The sequence below is a fragment of the Corythoichthys intestinalis genome, chromosome 4 (assembly GCF_030265065.1).
Source record: "Corythoichthys intestinalis isolate RoL2023-P3 chromosome 4, ASM3026506v1, whole genome shotgun sequence".
NCBI lineage: Eukaryota > Metazoa > Chordata > Actinopteri > Syngnathiformes > Syngnathidae > Corythoichthys > Corythoichthys intestinalis.
In genome coordinates, this window is record NC_080398.1 from 46070707 (window position 1) to 46089441 (window position 18735).

At 39.9% G+C, this 18735-nt stretch overlaps 1 protein-coding gene across 4 annotated transcripts in view; it reads right to left on the reverse strand.

Annotated features, from left to right (window-relative positions):
* nbeal2 (neurobeachin-like 2) overlaps positions 1-18735 on the reverse strand; it is a 101282-nt gene that overhangs the window by 52990 nt on the left and 29557 nt on the right. For 3 of the 4 annotated variants that reach the window (XR_009062923.1, XM_057833634.1, XM_057833633.1), the window contains exons 5-25: positions 16790-16902; positions 16509-16591; positions 15881-15966; positions 15481-15784; positions 15303-15409; positions 14997-15077; positions 12154-12237; positions 8650-8748; positions 7870-8501; positions 7661-7793; positions 5608-5727; positions 5179-5509; positions 5017-5099; positions 4413-4505; positions 4091-4259; positions 3028-3161; positions 2662-2821; positions 2340-2442; positions 2111-2261; positions 1694-1849; positions 1473-1632 (exon numbers count right to left, since the gene is read on the reverse strand). Coding sequence is in view for 3 of the 4 variants with exons in the window: in XM_057833634.1 (XP_057689617.1) it covers positions 1473-1632; positions 1694-1849; positions 2111-2261; positions 2340-2442; positions 2662-2821; positions 3028-3161; positions 4091-4259; positions 4413-4505; positions 5017-5099; positions 5179-5509; positions 5608-5727; positions 7661-7793; positions 7870-8501; positions 8650-8748; positions 12154-12237; positions 14997-15077; positions 15303-15409; positions 15481-15784; positions 15881-15966; positions 16509-16591; positions 16790-16902 (3382 nt within the window). In the remaining variant the exon portion in view is untranslated. The remainder of the gene's footprint in view (positions 1-1472; positions 1633-1693; positions 1850-2110; positions 2262-2339; positions 2443-2661; positions 2822-3027; positions 3162-4090; positions 4260-4412; positions 4506-5016; positions 5100-5178; positions 5510-5607; positions 5728-7660; positions 7794-7869; positions 8502-8649; positions 8749-12153; positions 12238-14996; positions 15078-15302; positions 15410-15480; positions 15785-15880; positions 15967-16508; positions 16592-16789; positions 16903-18735) is intronic. The other variant, XM_057833635.1, reaches the window with a different exon arrangement.

An 18735-nucleotide genomic window follows, 5' to 3' on the forward strand; every position in this document is an offset into this window, starting at 1 on the left:
TTTAGACAATAACTCATGTTTAAGTAACATGACAATAATTTATTTAATCCCTTATCTAACATTTAATAATATATCAAATAACGTAAGTTAATGCATTACTTAATGCATTTTAAGACAATAACTAATGTTTAAGTAACATTACAATAATTCATATAATCCCTTATTTAACATTTAGTGATATATTAATTAATATTAGGTAATGCATTAGTTAACGCATAACCAGACAGTAACTAAAAGTTTGGTAAATTTAAAAATATACTGTATATAGGCCTATATAGGGATAGTGTTTAGGGTTAGGGTTTGTTAACTTAAGCATTTATAATTTCTTAGTTAAGGGACACATATGCTACACTTTACAATAAGGGTCCAAAAAGCATTCAGTAATGGTTAATAAAGGTTTAAGGGGGTGGGGGCTTAAGCATTTATAATTTCTTAGTTAAGGGACACATGTGCTACACATTACAATAAGGGCCCAAAAATATTCAGTAATGGTTAATTAAGGTTAAGTAATACTTACAAGGTATGTTCACGTGAAATAATACCATACTTAAGGTTATGTTATAATATATAATATATATAATACATTACTTAACATCAATTCACATATACATTGGTGCATTAATAAATAGTTATTAATGTATACTGGTACTAGTAAGTGATTGTTATTTTAAAATGAGAAACATTAATCTGTGAGTCCTTGGGTGCTGCTAACCTAACTTTAGTATGGTATTATGTCATGTGAACGTACCTCGTAAGTATTACTTAACCTTAATTAACCATTACTGAATGTTTTTGGATCCTTATTGTAGCACATGCGTACCTTAACTAAGAAATTATAAATTCTTAAGCGCCCCCCCACCTTAACCTTTATTAACCATTACTGAATGCCTTTTGGTCCCTTATTGTAAAGTGTAGCACATGTGTCCCTGAACTAAGAAATTAGAAATGCTTAAATTAACAAACCCTAACCCTAAACCCCAACCCTAACCCTATATGGGCCTATATATATTTTTAATTTTACCAAACCATTAGTTACTGTCTGGTTATGCATTAACTATTGCATTAACTAATGCATTAACTAATGCTTTAACTCATGTTAATTAATATATTAATAAATTTTAAGTAAGCATATTAATATTAATTATTGTAATGTTACTTAAACATTAGTTATTGTCTAAAAATACATTAACTAATGTTAATTAAGGGACCCTTATTGTAAAGTGTTACCGAAACACATATCTATTTTAAATGATTGGTCAACAAACGGCGTTGAAATCGATTAAGTTTAAATGGCCATGGTTTAGGAAAAATAGCGAAAAGGAAAAGTACCACAACAGCTAAAAAAAAAATAGCACCTTCATCAAAATCTTTCATTTTCCCAATAACTGTTGTCAATTGATGTCCCATTGATTTGGGTTACTATTCTTCCCTTTTACTATTCTAACAACCTAATTAAATCTGAAATTAAATACCTGTAGCAAGGACCTGCTCGTACAGACAGCGCACAGTAGTCATGGTTACAGGAATGTCTTCAAGGAAAAACACCAAACCGAGATAGCCGAAGTCCTTTAGTTTGAGGCGCTGCTTGTTGCGCTCGGACACGCGCTCGCTCTTGAGGATTTTGTACAAAACCTGCCAACAAAACGGTCAAATTAGATGTCAAATTGTGTAATAGAGGAAATAAAACACTCACTCTGAAGACCATCTCTCTAGCCCGATCTCCAAAGCTTTGGTTGAGAAGAACACTATAAAGTTGTTCCACTCCCCACTCCAGCAGCACAGCCTGCACATGTTCACGCGGAGGGCTGCTCCGCAAAAGCTCATAGAGCACATCCAAGGCCTTTACCACCTGACAAAGACACGCAAGAAAGAGGTCAAGTGTGAAATAGGGAGAGAACAGGAAAGTATCCTAAAAGACAGGATATTTATGAAACTACAATATCTTTTCAACTACATCTTTATGAAATTTACTCACTATTTCATGGTCAATGGCCCACTACGAGGACAAAATTATGCAGTGGACAACTAATACGCTGGCATCATCATCCAGTTCAATGTGAACAACTGCTATGTGAGAATTTTGCATAGGAAAAAAAAACATGATCAGTACCTGTTGCTCATCTCCCGCACTCACAATGTAAGCAAGGACACTGTGGAGTTCTTCAGCTGTAGGAGACTTGAGGAAGTCTTTCAGCAACGCGAACAGAGATGTCTGAATCATCTGCTTCTCGTCATAAAGACAGCCACCGTCCTTCTCTGTGCTGTGGATGAGATGTGAACTGTGTTAAATGATATACATAGAATTTTCTACAGTCCCTTGGAAGCAGTTCAAAAGTCACCTGTAGTAAGTGCGAATGGTATCCAAAATGTACTGAACTCCATATTTCCTCTTGAGGCGCTGTTTTCCTTTATGGATCACGGACGATATGAACTGGACATGATCTTGGGAAGGAAAATTACATTTGCTCAGTAAGACATTTCAAAATCACCTCCACAAAAAAGAGCATTTTAAAAAGTGTCACAGCCTCAGCTTGCTACAATTTCTTCACCATGTTGCTTAAACCACCAACTGTCATTAACCTCTCAGCCTTTATGTGAACTGATGCATTTACTTTTGATAACATTGATAGACATCAGGAGAAAAACATCTGTTTATCTCACCGTGACAAACAGCAAAATGGCTTCTGGTCCAGATGCGGAAATCAAAGAGCAGATGCTGGTAGAACTGCTGCAGAAGCGGCCCATTTCCCTCGTTAAAAACCTGGTCGAGTAGCAGCCGACATGCAATCAAAACATTCATGTCCATCATACTGCCTGAGACCTGCAGAGTAGAGAAATGAGTATGTTTATGTCCATTTGGTTTAATCATGTACAATGCTCCAGACCTGGCATTTGCTCAAAATGTTAAAAATAAATTTTAAAAAAATATGAAAGACAATTTTAAAAACATGTTCAGATGCACTGGTGCGAATAAAAAAAATAGTGATTTTAAAATGAATTCATTGCCAGAAAAATTAGCCATGTTACTTTGCTCAGCATGGCGCCGATGATGCTAGGCCCGTGGCACTGCAGCAAGCTTTCCTGATTGACAGGATGACGACGGATCATGTTCTTCATCATCAGCAAGAAGGACGCGATACTATTCCTCTCCAGTCTCGCTTCTGAAAGATTAAAAGAAACTATCGGAATTTATGGCACAATGCAAAAACTACTGTAACTGGAAAAATATAGATATTATGATAGAAACTATTGATATGAATGATAATAGAAACTGTTATTAGTGACAGATAAGAAGAGTCATAGACTTCATAATGTACTGACATATCACATTCCCCATTCACTGCGTCACGCCTTCATTTATTACCAGTCGTCACATGCAGCGATCTAATGCCGGATTTAGGTTGAAAAAGTACGAAAGCTGTACTGCATACAAACAGGAAGGATCGTTTCAGGAGTGATTTGTAAGAGGATTCAAGGTAATTATTATATTTTTCGTACCATGCATGCATTTTGAAACGTGAAAAAAACAGTGGGAGAAATTAGCCGCTATAGCATTGGCATATTCTTTGCAATATTTACGTAAAATAAATGTTACCTGCACGTTTCTTTTTTTTTTTTTTTTTTTTTTTTTGCTTTTAACCAAGAATTGAGACTCTTTTGCATCTATAAAGAATTCAGGGATTTAAGGATTTATTCACAAGAATTTTCAACGGAAAAAGCTCTTTGTTTACATATGCATATGGCGGCCGCTAATTTCCTTACTGATTAGCCTCATAGTTTGCAATATCTATGTAAAATAAATGCTACCAGCACATTTTGTTTGCTTTTAACCAAGAATCGAGACTCTTTTACGTCATTATCTATAACTAATTCAGGGATTTAAGCATTTATTCACAACAATTTTCAATGGAAAACGCTCTTTGTTGACATATGGCGGCCGCTATGTGTCTGTGTTTCCACTCGGTCAGCTCTGACAGAGATAGGCCCACTATGAATTGGCCCCGCACTCCGTGTCATGTCAATACATTATGAAGTCTATCAGAGTATCACTAATCATAAAAGAGTCTTAAACCGCTGAGCAAAATCTCACCTGAAGACTTAAGTGGCAGCAGCATGGCAGCCGGGCCTCGCGATGATGTCAGTTCTGGACCGAGCAGTTCTGAGATCTCCTGAGCGCTGTTGTACACCTGCTCTTCCTCGCATACTTGCTCGAGGAGGGGCAGCAGAACCCCTATACCCCCAACCACATTGATGGCATCCTACAGGGGATACAGATCAGACAGAAACCCATACAGTATATATTCCTTTTGGGGTTACACACTGTCCAAGCAGAACATATCTTTGTGCAAATTCACAGCATTAGAGCTCACCATAATGACGTAGCCAAATGGTAAGACCACAATAAAGCTAACCTTAATGTCCCAATTGATGACTCGATGTCCTGTTAGACGTCCGTCATATTGATGATTAGGTGACAAATCTAAGCATATTTGACTCTTGAATGCCTGAAACATAGCAAGGAACAATGCATTTCAGTAAATAATTATGAAATGTAGACCTCGATTTCCCCATGAGAACTTGCAAAGCCTGGTGGTAGAGAAACCCACCAGCGGCTTACTTATATATGAATATGTATTTTACCTTATGACTATTATGAGTTATTATAAGCTATTTATTAACAATACTTAAACGTAGTCTTACAAAAAGGCACAGTTTCGAAATAAGTTTAACAAACAAACAAACAAACCAAAATACGGTGTGATTCAGTGATATGGCAGAGGTTTATTATATACTGACCATAAGATGTTGCCATTGCGCTTTAAACCGTTTCACCAGACATGGTTAGAATGTGGTTAAAATAGGTATATATACTGTATATTTTAATACTTTCCTTTGTAGCACTATTTTAGCCCAGCAGGGGTGCAAGAAAAGTCTGCGGACCCGCCATGCTTATCAAGCTCTGGGGGCACCCTTGGTGCTTAAATTGAACTATTCAGGACATTTTCAGTCGGTTACCTGAGGAGTGTAGTAGAGCACAAGTTTGCCATTAAGATCAGACAACTCTCCATCTGCTTTGAATAAGGGCACGTGATTTGGGCCTTTGATAGAAAGTAGAAAGCAATGCTATGTTACACAAATTTATATACAACTACATGTTTTTTAAGTGGTGAGCTATACCTGCAGTGTACAACATTCTTGTCTGGCCTTGCTGCAGAGCTTCATGGCAGATGAAGGCAGTTCCCAGGAGTCCATCCAGGGAAGAGGGTGTTCCCCACTCTGTGTCCTGCAGCCCCGCTGGGATGGTATGCACCGTGGAGTCATTAAGAGAACCCCAACGGCCCCCTGAGAAGGTGACTGGAAAGGACTGCGAGCGGATTAGGGAGGGGGCGGTGGCCGGAAAGGCAAATTCAGGGGATTGGCTGGAGGAAAGGGATGTGGAAAGATTAGGCGAGGTCGTGGTGGTGGTGGTCCGGTTGCCTGCAGAGCCGATGCAGCAGGAAGTAAAAGGCTTTAAAGAAAATACCAAAAGTAGATATTCTTCATTAGGTATACCCATATTCACGTCAACTCTTGAAGCAGGTGACATACGAAACAAATGTACCATACCTCACTTAAGGATGGAAAGCGAATCTGAGCTGTTTTAGACAACTCTCCATCAATGAAGATATTGACCAAGTTCTGACCAAAAGGACGACGGCCTTGAATGTGGACTATGGCAACTGAATGCTGAAAATACAATGAATAACAAAGTATTTAGCTGAAAGTGATTTGGAAGAGAAAAACTGAAAGCAAATATGAACAACCACAAGACTAAATTTATTGCTGAATCAGGATGTGTATTTCAAGTCTGATCGACCGTGTGCAACAATAAACATGAGTTCTATCAATATACTGTATATTAGGGGTGTAACGGTACACAAAAATCTCGGTTCGGTACGTACCTCGGTTTTGAGGTCACGGTTCGGTTCATTTTCGGTACAGTAAGAAAACAAAATGCAAAATATAAATGTGCTAGTTGTTTATTACACACTTTTGTGCTTTCAACAATAGGAACATTAGCCTATACAAAGTTAGAATTCTGCTCAAAAAGTAGCGGGTATTTAAAGATAATCCAACAACAATTTGCCTTTAGACCCCGCGTATTGATCAGCTTTCTTTCTGAAAGAAGGAAGAAAAAAGAAGTCCTGTGCTAAAGAGAAAAGCAATCCCAATGACAAAGATTTTAACATGTACTTTACAAATGAAATGCTTCATTTAAACATTTTTTTTTCTTATGAACGGTTTTCAAAAGCTTTATTGGTGGATTTTCTCAAGTTAAAGCGCCACACAGAAATTAATTAATTTAATTGTGTAAGCAGGATGTGTGTATTATTCTTATTATTTAATTACAGGTGTTTTAGCTCATTTGAATTTATTTTATTTAAATGGGCTATTATTTATTTTAATATGTGTTTATATTTTACAAATATGATGTAGTATTCATTTATATTGTATATTTTATGTTGTATAACTTTAGTTCCTATGTGAATATTAGTTCCTACTTGTTTTGTTGCGGTAGGAGGGTTTTGTATTGAACACGGGGCCGTGTTGGTTATTATTATTATTATTATTATCAGAGAAGACAGCAGTAAATCAACAAAGACAAGTCAGCTGTGCCCAGATCTACCACTCAAGAGATCTGATGGACTCAAAAAGTAGGTTACGATTGTATATTAGTGTGAAAATTGACCAGCTCCACCGTATTTTTACACGAGTGACTTCCAGCCCGATCCTAGCTACCATTAGTAGTATTGACGCAGGAGGGCCGCGTCTCGGGTCAAATAATAAACTCTGCCGTTCTTTTCGCGTGCGTCGCGTTGAGCCGCTTCTGGGACGCATCTAACACGCGGCTGCACTGCGACTGGTGTGCACTGGCTGATTGACTCTAACGCCCGCGTTTCACTGCGTTCTCGCGGCGTTCCACGTTGTCGCGCCGTTGACGTTTCTGGGTTATACTATCCTACCGTGTTGGTCCTCATTATAGTAGAGAAGACGGAGAAAATATAATCTACACAAAGAAACTGTAACCCGATCGACTCACAGCCTCGAAAAGTAAGGGTTATATTACGTCAGAAACTCGTTCGGTACGCGTCCGTTCCCAACCGAGCACCACGTACCGAAACGGTTCAATACTATTACATGTACCGTTACACCCTAACTGTGTATATATATATATATATATATATATATATACACACACACACACACACACACACATATATATATATACACACACATATTTTTAATTAAAAAAAAAAAATATATATATATATATATATTTTTTTTTTCTTTCTTTTTTTTTAATTTTTTTTTTTTTTTTTTACAATGCGATGCGAGAATGTCCATCTAAAAGTTTTGGACCCTGGTGGTCTGTGTATGCACAGCTCAACCTCCCACATGTAATTTTCGTCCTTAGATCACAAAAATTGAAATCGAATCAACAGCACTAGTGGGTTTCTGACAAGCTATGCACTCCTTTTGACGATAAAGTCATTGATAACTACAGTATACCCGACCACACTTTGGGTCAAACATCCAGACCATTGGACCTTGAAAAAAATAATTTTCCATGATGCAATGCATTTATATTTGGGAGAGGCTGAGTTCCCACTGCACTCACCCAGCGTGAGTCAGCTAGTGGGAGTTCTGGCAATGCAACAGCCATGTAATCCTTCTTAGTGCAAACAGCTACGACCAGCACACCCTCCATTGTGAAAAAGGCTTCCAGTCCAGTTCCACTAGCTGTGAAGAAACTTCATGGAAGACAAGAGATTTAAAAAAACAAAACATACAATACAAATGTTTCGCAGGTCGGCCCTGCCCTTCTACCTGTATAGCTGCTTCCTGCGTGGTCCTTTTCCCATGTCATGTTGACTTGGTGGGACCGAGTTGGCAGGTTTGTTTAAGTCCACCTGAGGGTTATGGGGGAAGTCCATGTTGAGGCAGAGCCAGGCGTGAAAGGCAAAGCTGCTGCCTGACCATCGTTGGACTGTGGGCACCATGATACCCGCCATAGGGGGTGTGAGGTCAAAGTACTGCAAGGCACTATCCCGACCTTCTCGCGCCGCCATCGCCGAGAGCACTTGGATGATGCGAGTGCAGAACGGATGCACACCTTTATCCTGATCCAATCTGAGCAGTTTGAGAAGGCTCCTCAACTCTTCGGGCTTCAAACAAAGTGAGCCCAGGTCTTGCAGGAGCCCCAGCAGAGCATCTGCACACTGCTTGTCCAAGTGCTGGGGCTGCGAGAGCACCTGGAGGAGAGCCCCTACCATGCCTGCCTCTACTGCCACAGTCCGACATGATAGGGACCCGCCGCATACAGTGGCCAGCCACTGTGCTACCAGTAGCTGAAGCTCTCTATGGCCGTGTAACTCAGGGAGCCATTGCAGAAGCAGCAGCAAGGGTTGGTCATTACTAATGCCTAAATGGTGTGCGTGGGCATACTCGCCTTCCACTGCCTGGAGAGGAACAAACACAGAGGTGGCTCGTAATGAGGATGAGATTGAGACTTGGCGACATTGAGACATTTAAAAAGGTCATTTGTGAGAGAAAACGGACTGTTCCCTGTAGGCAATGAGTGGATAATGAGAGGAAAATGCTTTTCACCATGTTCATCAGCTCCTGCAGCAGCCTTTTGGTGGGTTGACCTTGACTCTTGAGCACGTCAAATAGCTGGGAGTAGCCAATCCGCTCCTTGAATGTCTCCTGTGGGACCAGACAAAAATAGCAGTCAAATGCTACTCCACTGAGTATAAAGTTGGCACAGATCCATAAAGCCAATTAGAATACAATGACATTTCCGACATGAATGAAGAAAAACCTTCCTTGGCTCAGACTACTCCTATCAAAACATTATACATATACATACAGTATATACAGTGGTATGAAAAAGTATCTCAACCTTTTGGAATTTCTCACATTTCTGCATAAAATCACCATCAGATGTGATCTGAGCTTTGTCAAAATCACCCAGATGAAAATACAGTGTCTGCTTTAACTAAAACCACCCAGACATTTATAGGTTTTCGTATTTTGGTAAGGATAGCATGCAAACAATGACAGAAGGGGGGAAAAATAAGTAAGTGAACCCGCTGCCTAAGGAGACTTAAAGAGCAATTGAAACCAATTTTTACCAAACAATTGAAGTCAGGTGTGTGCCCATTCACTGATGAATGGTTTAAAGCTGCCCTGCCCACTAAAAAATACACACCTGGTAAAAATAGTCTTGATGAGAAGCATTGTCTGATGTGCATCATTGCTCGGTCAAAAGAGCTCTCTGAAGACCTGCGATCAAGGATTGTTGATTTGTATAAAGCTGGAAAAGGATACAAAACCATATCTAAAAGTCTGGATGTTCATCAATCGTCAGTCAGAGAAGTTGTCTACAAATGGAAAAAGTTTGGCACTGTTGCTTCGCTCCCAAAGAGTGGCCATTCACCAAAGATGACGCCAAGAGTTCAGCACAGAATACTCAGAGAGGTATAAAAGAACCCTAGAGACGGTAAAGAAATCACTGGCACAGGCCAGTACCTCTGTGCACACATCAACTATATGTAAAACTATGGCCAAGAGTGGTGTTCATGGGAGGACTCCACGGAAGGAGCAACTGCTTTCCAAAAAAAACAAAAAAAAAAACTGTGTTGCTCCTTTAATGTCCGCTAAAAGGCACTTGGACACTCCACAGAAGTTTTGGCAAAATATTTTGTGGACTGATGAAACCAACGTGGAATTGTTTTGGAGTAACACACAACGTCATGTGTGGAGGAAAAATGGAACAGCTCACCAACATCAACACCTCATCCCCACCTTGAAGCATGGTGGAGAGAGCATCGGGATTTGGGGCTGTTTTGCTGCCTCAGGGCCTGGACAACTTGCAATCATTAATGGAAGAGTTCAAAAGTTTATCAGAATGTTTTGCAGGAAAACCTGAGGCCATCTGTCAGACAATTGAAGCTAAAAAGAGGATGGATGCTGCAACAAGACAATGACCCAAAACAAAATCAACTTAGGAATGGTTTCAGAAGAACAAAATACAAGTTCTGGAGTGGCCAAGTCAAAGTCCAGACTTAAACCCCATTGAGATGCTGTGGCATGACCTGAAGACAGCGATTCATGCCAGACATCCCATGAATCTGACTGAACTACAGCAGTTTTGTAGAGAAGAATGGGCCAAGATTAGTCCTGATTGATGCGCCAGACTGATCTGCAGTTACAGCAGTACTTCTCAAATAGTGGGGCGCGCCCCCCTGGGGGGGCGCAGAGCGATGCCAGGGGGGGCGCATGTGTCCTCGGGGAACATGCTTTTTTCTTTTTTCTTTTTTTTTGCCGGACTGGAATAAAGTGTACTTGCACATCCACTCAGTGGGTGGCAGTGGCGCTCTCATTTTCAGAGTGCGTGCAGTATTTTTGAACTAAGGAAGAGCACTCAGCACACAGAAAACAGACATGAAGAGCAGTACGCCGCCGCCGTTTTCGAAAGCCGTTTTCCGACCGGACTCACTCACACAGCGACCCACTGTCTTGTCTTGTCCGGTTCTCACGTCGCCGCCCGAGAAGTGCCATTTTCGGCTTGGGATCGTCACGACGACCGCCCTCACCTACGGTTCTACCTCGGCCGCCGAGAATGCGCTTTTTTCGGGCCGTTTGCCTTTTAGCTTTGACTTTTAATACAGTGGGGTGATGAGGAAAGACTACTGTTTACTGTGTTTGAAAATAATTATAGCGGACTGCCAGAAGCCAAATCATTTAAGACGCCACTTAAAGACATTCGACCCCAATCTCATAGATAAGCCGCTTGATTGTTTTTCAGCGAAAACGTGCCGAATATTGCCAACAATAGTCCTGCTTTGTCAGTGTTATATCAGTAAACCAGTGAGCGTTGTTAGCATGCTCATTGCATAATGACTCCACACCATTGCAAAGGAGGTAATACTGAGTGTGAGCAGCAAAAATAAAAATTGTCCTTCTGTCCAAGGACACTCTTTTTTTCCTTTATTCATTTTTGTTTTTTCGGTCAAATTTTTTGGCATATTGTCCTCATGAGTAAATGTTTCTAATCAATTTGAATTTGTTATTATTTACGGATTTTATTACATTTTATTTTTCTGTATCAAATGGTCAAAAATACCTTGAGTGTATTTTTACAGTTTGAATGTGACTTTTTTTTTTTTTTTTTAATTCAGGCAAATTGATGCACGTCAAGTCTTCTCTGTTACAAACAAAACAATGTTAATAAAGTTATACTTTATTATAAGTTGATCTGTTACTTTTTTTCTTTATTAGAAAAAAAGGACACAATGTTAGGCAGATGCATATTTATAATAGTAATTTTATAGACGAATAATACTATTTACAGTGGCGGCGGAGAGTTTGGGGGGGCGCGAAACATTTACGTCTTGCTTGGGGGGGGCGTAACAGAAAATAATTGAGAAGCACTGAGTTACAGGAAGCCTCTGGTTGAAGTTATTGCTGCCAAGGGGGGTGGGGTGGGTGGGGGGCACAAAATATTAAATGTGATGGTTCACTTACTTATTTTTCCCCATTCTGTGATTGTTTGGCATACTATCCTCATTAAAATATGAAAAGCTATAAATGTTTGGGTGGTTTTAGTTAAAGCAGAGTTTTTTAGCTGTGTGATTTTGACAAAGAGCAGATCACATTTGATGGTGATTTTATGCAGAAATGTGAGAAATTCCAAAAGGTTCAGATAATTTTTCATACCACTGTACAGTATTGGAGGTACAATAATTAATTGATCTAGATCAATACATCAATTGGTTAAGCACAATCGAATCGAAAACATCAGTATTGTCATCCTTTACATATGCAGATTTGTTCAAAAGACTTGTTTTAATTGAAATGTCTGAAATGTTTCAGCAACAAAACTGAGAAAACATTAACATTTATTTGTATTTCTTTGTTGCTTTAGGTCAGGGCTTCTAAATTACTGTATTTTTGCCGCCCCTTCCTTTCTGACAATGGAACCCCAATTGTGCAACATTATCTTCGACAAGCAGTTTCTAATCTAACGCTTTAACTGGATCTCATTAGATTGTGCAGGCGGTCAATGGTCATAATGTTATGACTGTGATCACATGATGATGTCTTTACCTTGGCAGTGGGCGAGTTACTCATTATGGCTGTTAGAACTCCTAAAGCGTGCACTGTGATGCTGTCCGAACCTCGCTCCAGCACCTACATCATCATAGGGAAATTAGCTTTATCATGACAATGCAACAAGTCAAAATGTGCGCCGTCCACCATGAAAGAAAGAGTGTGATTGAAGGACAAGTAGAAGATTCTAAGTAGCTCAGTTATTTGTCCACACCAGGGTTATGTAAGGCAACCAGGAAAAAGAAAGGGAGATCAAGACAGGTTACGGCTAAACCCTAAAAAAATTAAATGCATTTTTTATGCATGTGCCACTAAACCAAATACCAGGGAAGTAATAGAAGTCATGCACCAACCACCATCTCATGCACTAAGAAAAACATATACTAGTCCAGTGTAATCAACAGGGAATTCAGCCTCTAACTGGAAATATTATTATGCTGCACAATACAGATGAGCTGTCTAGTTAAGAAAAAAAAAATACTCCACATAAAGGTTTATTGTTTTTTTTTCAGACAAATGCAGAAAAAAACTATTTTCATTTCATCACTGCAAACATTCCATTGCTTTTAAAACACAACTAATCAAATTTTTAGCTGAGTTCAATAGGTTTATCTTACACAACAGAACTCTAAACCATTCTTCAAACATATTGTAGCGCTTTGTATTGATTTAAAAGGGAAAAAAACATAATTGTAGTTAATTGAAATCCCCAAATTGTCTAAATGTGTGAGTGTGAACAATTGTTTTGTCTGTTAAGTGTTTTCTTGCAATTTACTGAGGTGTCAGCTAGCAACATCTCTCCTAATGAACCAAATGAGGACAGGCACAATAGAAATTGGATGGATGGATATAATAGACAAGGTAACCGAGGTGTACTAGTCCTTCTAAAAAAATTTGCATATTGTGATAAAGTTCATTATTTTCTGTAATGTACTGATGAACATTAGACTTTCATATATTTTAGATTCATTACACACAACTGAAGTAGTTCAAGCCTTTTATTGTTTTAATATTGATGAATTTTGCAAAAAAGTCAAGAAAAAACAAAAATCCCGATCTCAAAAAATTTGCATATTTCATCCAACCAATACAAAAAAGTGTTTTTCCACTACAAAAAAAGTCAACCTTCAATTCATTATATCAGCTATGCACTCAAAACTTGGTCAGGAATCCTTTTGCAGAAATGACTGCTTCAATGCGGCGTGGCATGGAGGCAATCAGCCTGTGGCACTGCTGAGGTGTTATGGAGGCCCAGGATGCTTCGATAGCGGCCTTAAGCTCATCCACAGTGTTGGGTCTGGTGTCTCTCAACTTCCTCTTCACAATATCCCACAGATTCTCTATGGGGTTCTAGTCAGGAGAGTTGGCTGGCCAATTGAGCACAGTAATGCCATGGTCAGTAAACCATTTACCAGTGGTTTTGGCACTGTGAGCAGGTGCCAGGTCGTGCTGAAAAATGAAATCTTCATCTCCATAAAGCTTTTCAGCAGATGGAAGCATGAAGTGCTCCAACATCTCCTGATAGCTAGCTGCATTGACCCTGCCCCTGATAAAACACAGTAGACTAACACCAGCAGCTGACATGGCACCCCAGACCATCACTGACTGTGGGTATTTGACACCGGACTTCAGGCATTTTGGCATTTCCTTCTCTCCAGTCTTTCCGAATGACATGCAAAATTTGCTTTCATCTGAAAAAAGTACTTTGGACCACTGAGCAACAGTCCAGTGCAGCTTCTCTGTAGCCCAGGTCAGGCGGTTCAGCCATTTCCAGCACACGCCTGTGCACGGTGGCTCTGGATGTTTCTACTCCAGACTCAGTCCACTATTTCTGCAGGTACCCCAAGGTCTGGAATCAGCACTTCTCCACAATCTTTTTCAGGGTGCGGTCCCCTCTTCTGATTGTGCAGCGTTTCCTGCCACACTTTTTCCTTCCCACAGACTTCCCACTGAGGTGCCTTGATACAGCACTCTGGGAACAGCCTATTCGCTCAGAAATTTCTTTCTGTGTCTTAGCCTCTTGCTTGAGGGTGTCAATGATGGCCTTCTGGACAGCAGTCAGGTCGGCAGTCTTGCCCATGATTGCGGTTTTGAGTAATGAACCAGGCTGGGAGTTTTTAAAAGCCTCAGGAATCTTTCGCAGGGGTTTGGAGTTAATTCGTTGATTCAGATGATTAGGTTAGTGGCTTCTTTAGAGTACCTTTTCATACTATGCTAATTTTTGACAGGGATTTTTGGTTTTTCTTGACTTTTTTGCCAAAATTAAAATAATCAAAGGCTTGAACTACTTCAGTTGTGTGTAATGAATCTAAAATACCGTATATGAAAGTCTAATGTTTATCAGTACATTACAGAAAATAATGAACTTTATCACAATATGCTAATTTTTGAGAAGGACTAGTATGTTAAAACCACTAAAAGCTCTTTTTCAGTACACTGCTGATAAAAATCTCCCCCCCAGTCCTTTCCGAACCATCAGGGATTATTACATAAACAAGGTGACTGCTAATTCTGAATTATGTTTTATGTCAGTCATCAAAACTGTATTCTAATCGGTTTTACTGCTTAAAATGTGCCTGTTTGAGTTGCTGTTTTCATTTTCAGTGTCCAACTATACTGTATCAAAATACGAGTGTTCAAAAGATATACTATGTGCAAAGATAAGGTCAATGTCTCACCCCAAACAACATTTATCATATCATGCTACCTGCTTTATAAGCCTGTCTTCCTCTCTAAAGTTTCCTGTTTAGACAACTCATAGCTGTGAACGAGTGGCGAGAAGGCTGAGTTTCCTGCTGACAGATCAATATCAATACCAAAGGTTTATTTGGGGGGAATACCTGGTCCACTTTGACCTCTGTGAGTAAACTTGTAGTGAGGTCACACTCACTCTTCGGCCTAAGCCTGTTGCTCTGAAAGAGCTACAGGACATACACACAGTACAGTACAAAAGATACAAACAATTAGAAGCAAAGTAGCCTAGTAAGTTTTCAATTTGTCTTAGATTTGAGTGACCGCTTTCACTGAGAAGTCAGACATAAATCTGGCGAACAAATGAGGAATTGCATTTCAGGAATATGAAAAAAGTAAATGAAGAAATATGAGCAAACCAGACATGAATAATAAGCAATTAAGTAGAATCTAACCTTGCTGTTCTGTATTAGCCTGAGGATGTGTTCAAAGCAGTTGTTGTTCAGGAAGACAGCCTGGAGGGCAGGCCGGTCCGAACACTGCAGGATCTCAGGTACTGCAGCTGTAAACCAGAGCACAGAGTAATGTGATCTTTGTCGTCACGTTGGTCATTTAACCTCTATGTCATCTTACTCAGCATTAAGCTCTGAAGCAAGATCAGGCTTTCCTCAGAGTTCTGCCTGTCTTGCAGTTCACTGCTCAGTGGACGGTTCCAGTTAAGGAGCTGAAAAAAACTCTGCAGTATGGTCTTTATGTTAACTTGTCGCTCTGAAGGGCTGCTAAAATGCAGCAAGTGGATCATTGCGGTCAGGCATTGCAAGGTCAGCCGAGGGAGCGTCGTGTCCTTCGACTGATGAACGCCCCTGCAGCACCAAACTTGTAGCACTGAAAAGAGGTCCTCAACAGAGTGAGAGGTGACAGCCAGGAGACCATTATTCTGGAAGGATACATAATCCAAGATGAGCCATGGTAATCGCATTCCCAGACAATAATAAACTCTGATCATGAGGATATAGTAAATATGGCAACAAACCTTGCCCCCACTAATGATAGCTCCCTGAAGATGAACTAGCCTGAGTGTGAGAAGCTCTGGGATTTTCTCACTGTCCTGCAGACTTTCTGTAAATGTGAAATCATACAAGTGGAGAAATACGAATCATGCTTTTTTATAAAAATGAAGATGCCAAACTCAATACAGAAGCACAAAGCTCTTTACTGAGAATGCAAGAGCGTGCAATATTGCATGAGAGTGCAATATTTAACCTATTAACTAATAGATCAATGAAAACTGACCCAGAACCTTTTTTTTTAAATACAAAAGAAGTAAAAATTCTACCTTTAAAAAGGTAATATTTAATACTGACTATTAAGTAACCAAGTGAGTTTAACAATATGCTAGTTATTTTGGTTGTTGTTTGTCCCTCTAATATTTGTTGAATTCATTTAGCATAGATGTGCATAATGCAAAATGTTGTCAAAGGCCAAAATGTCTTTATTATGTCTTCTGTTCATGATATGCATCTTGGTTCTGGGTCAGCGCTGATACAAGTTGAAGAAGAAAGCAGTGGCCATAAGATCATTTATGTAAAGAACAGGTTTATTTCTGTTGGCATGCAAGTCTGATGAAGATCAGAGAGGAGGTCAATTCGTTTGCTCCTCACCGTGGAACAGAGCAGTCAGCTCCTCTGGCAGAGGCAGCGGCAAGAATTTGTACTTGTTCCTCTCCAGCAAGCTAACCTCCTCTCTGCAACATATACACAAGGCTAAAGTCAGGCTCTCCTACTAATGCCGACAAAATACCACTGAGGCTTGACGTCAAAATACACCAAGAAAAGACGTTAAACAGTCCTTCTGTTAAGTAAGATGTATAAAACATATTATGATAACCTTGGTGCAGTTTTGTGTCAATAACTTCCACCTCCAGAAATACACACGTGCTTACCCTGCCAGACGTCTCCTCCACGTCTGATACGGGTCAAAGACACTCTCGCATAGCACTAGTCCGAAATACACAACGGACTGCAGCGTTGACTGCTCCCCCTCACCATTCTTTATCTGATTACATAAAGTATAAAGAGTAAAATGACTCAAATGAACACAATTCACCGCACACTAGTGATTATACACCTGTTTAAAACAAAGCTCTTATTAACTTCATCAACAGGCCCGCATGATACTAAGGACAGCTTGAGCATATTTTGTTTGGGAATCTGCCAAGGACATCACAAAATTTGCTATATCACGATATCTCAATATTAAAACTGTCTCAAGGTCATCATGGTGTGTCTCGGTATATAATAATGAACCGATGTTGCTTAAAATGTTGTTTTGGGTTGGCTATATATGGTGCGTTGTAACGTGCTTAGAAGGGATTGCAAATGTAATCAGTCTACTACTTGTCCAGTATAAACACATCTGATTGGCTGACTGGCTGTAATTAATTTTAAGGCTCGAGTAAGGGTATCACTAATTTTTATGGGCGAGATACATTTTCTAATGTTATATCCTAAGTTATAACATCACTTAAACTTAAAATAATAACAATAAATACAGTCAAATTAGCCAAAACCATTTTGTTTTAGTGAGCATAGCATGACTATTGCTACAGCAATAACACAGTAAGTTACACGAATGTAAACATTAAATGGACAGAGATAGGAGTGCATGGCAACATACAGTGGGGCAAATAAGTATTTAGTTAACCACCAATTGTGCAAGTTTTCCTACTTGAAAAGATTAGAGAGGCCTGTAATTCTCATCATGAGTAAACCTTAATCATGAGAGACAGAATGTGGGGGAAAAAAAGGAAAATCACATTGTTTGATTTTTAAAGAATTTATTTCCAAATTACAGTGGAAAATAAGTATTTGGTCACCTACAAACAAGCAAGATTTCTGGCTGTCAAAGAGGTCTAACTTCTTCTAACGAGGTCTAACGAGGCTCCACTCGTTACCTGTATTAATGGCACCTGTTTTAACTCATTATCAGTATAAAAGACACCTGTCCACAATCTAAGTCAGTCACACTCCAAACTCCACTATGGCCAAGACCAAAGAGCTGTCGAAGGACACCAGAGACAAAATTGTAGACCTGCACCAGGCTGGGAAGACTGAATCTGCAATAGGTAAAACGCTTGGTGTAAAGAAATCAACTGTGGGAGCAATTATTAGAAAATGGAAAACATACAAGACCACTGATAATCTCCCTCGATCTGGGGCTCCATGCAAGATCTCACCCCGTGGCGTCAAAATGATAACAAGAACGGTGAGCAAAAATCCCAGAACCACACGGGGGGACCTAGTGAATGACCTACAGAGAGCTGGGATCACAGTAACAAAGGCTAGTATCAGTAACACAATGCGCCGCCAGGGACTCAAATCCTGCACTGCCAGACGTGTCCCCCTGCTGAAGAAAGTACACCTCCAGGCCAGTCTGTGGTTCGCTAGAGAGCATCTGGATGATCCAGAAGAGGACTGGGAGAATGTGTTATGGTCAGATGAAACCAAAATAGAACTTTTTGGTAGAAACACAGGTTCTCGTGTTTGGAGGAGAAAGAATACTGAATTGCATCCGAAGAACACCATACCCACAGTGAAGCATGGGGGTGGAAACATCATGCTTTGGGGCTGTTTTTCTGCAAAGGGACCAGGACGACTGATCTGTGTAAAGGAAAGAATGAATGGGGCCATGTATCGAGAGATTTTGAGTTAAAATCTCCTTCCATCAGCAAGGGCATTGAAAATGAGACGTCTTTTAGCATGACAATGATCCCAAACACACAGCCTGCCCTGGCAAAGGACTGGCTTTGTAAGAAGCATTTCAAGGTCCTGGAGTGGCCTAGCCAGTCTCCAGATCTCAACCCCATAGAAAATCTGTGGAGGGAGTTGA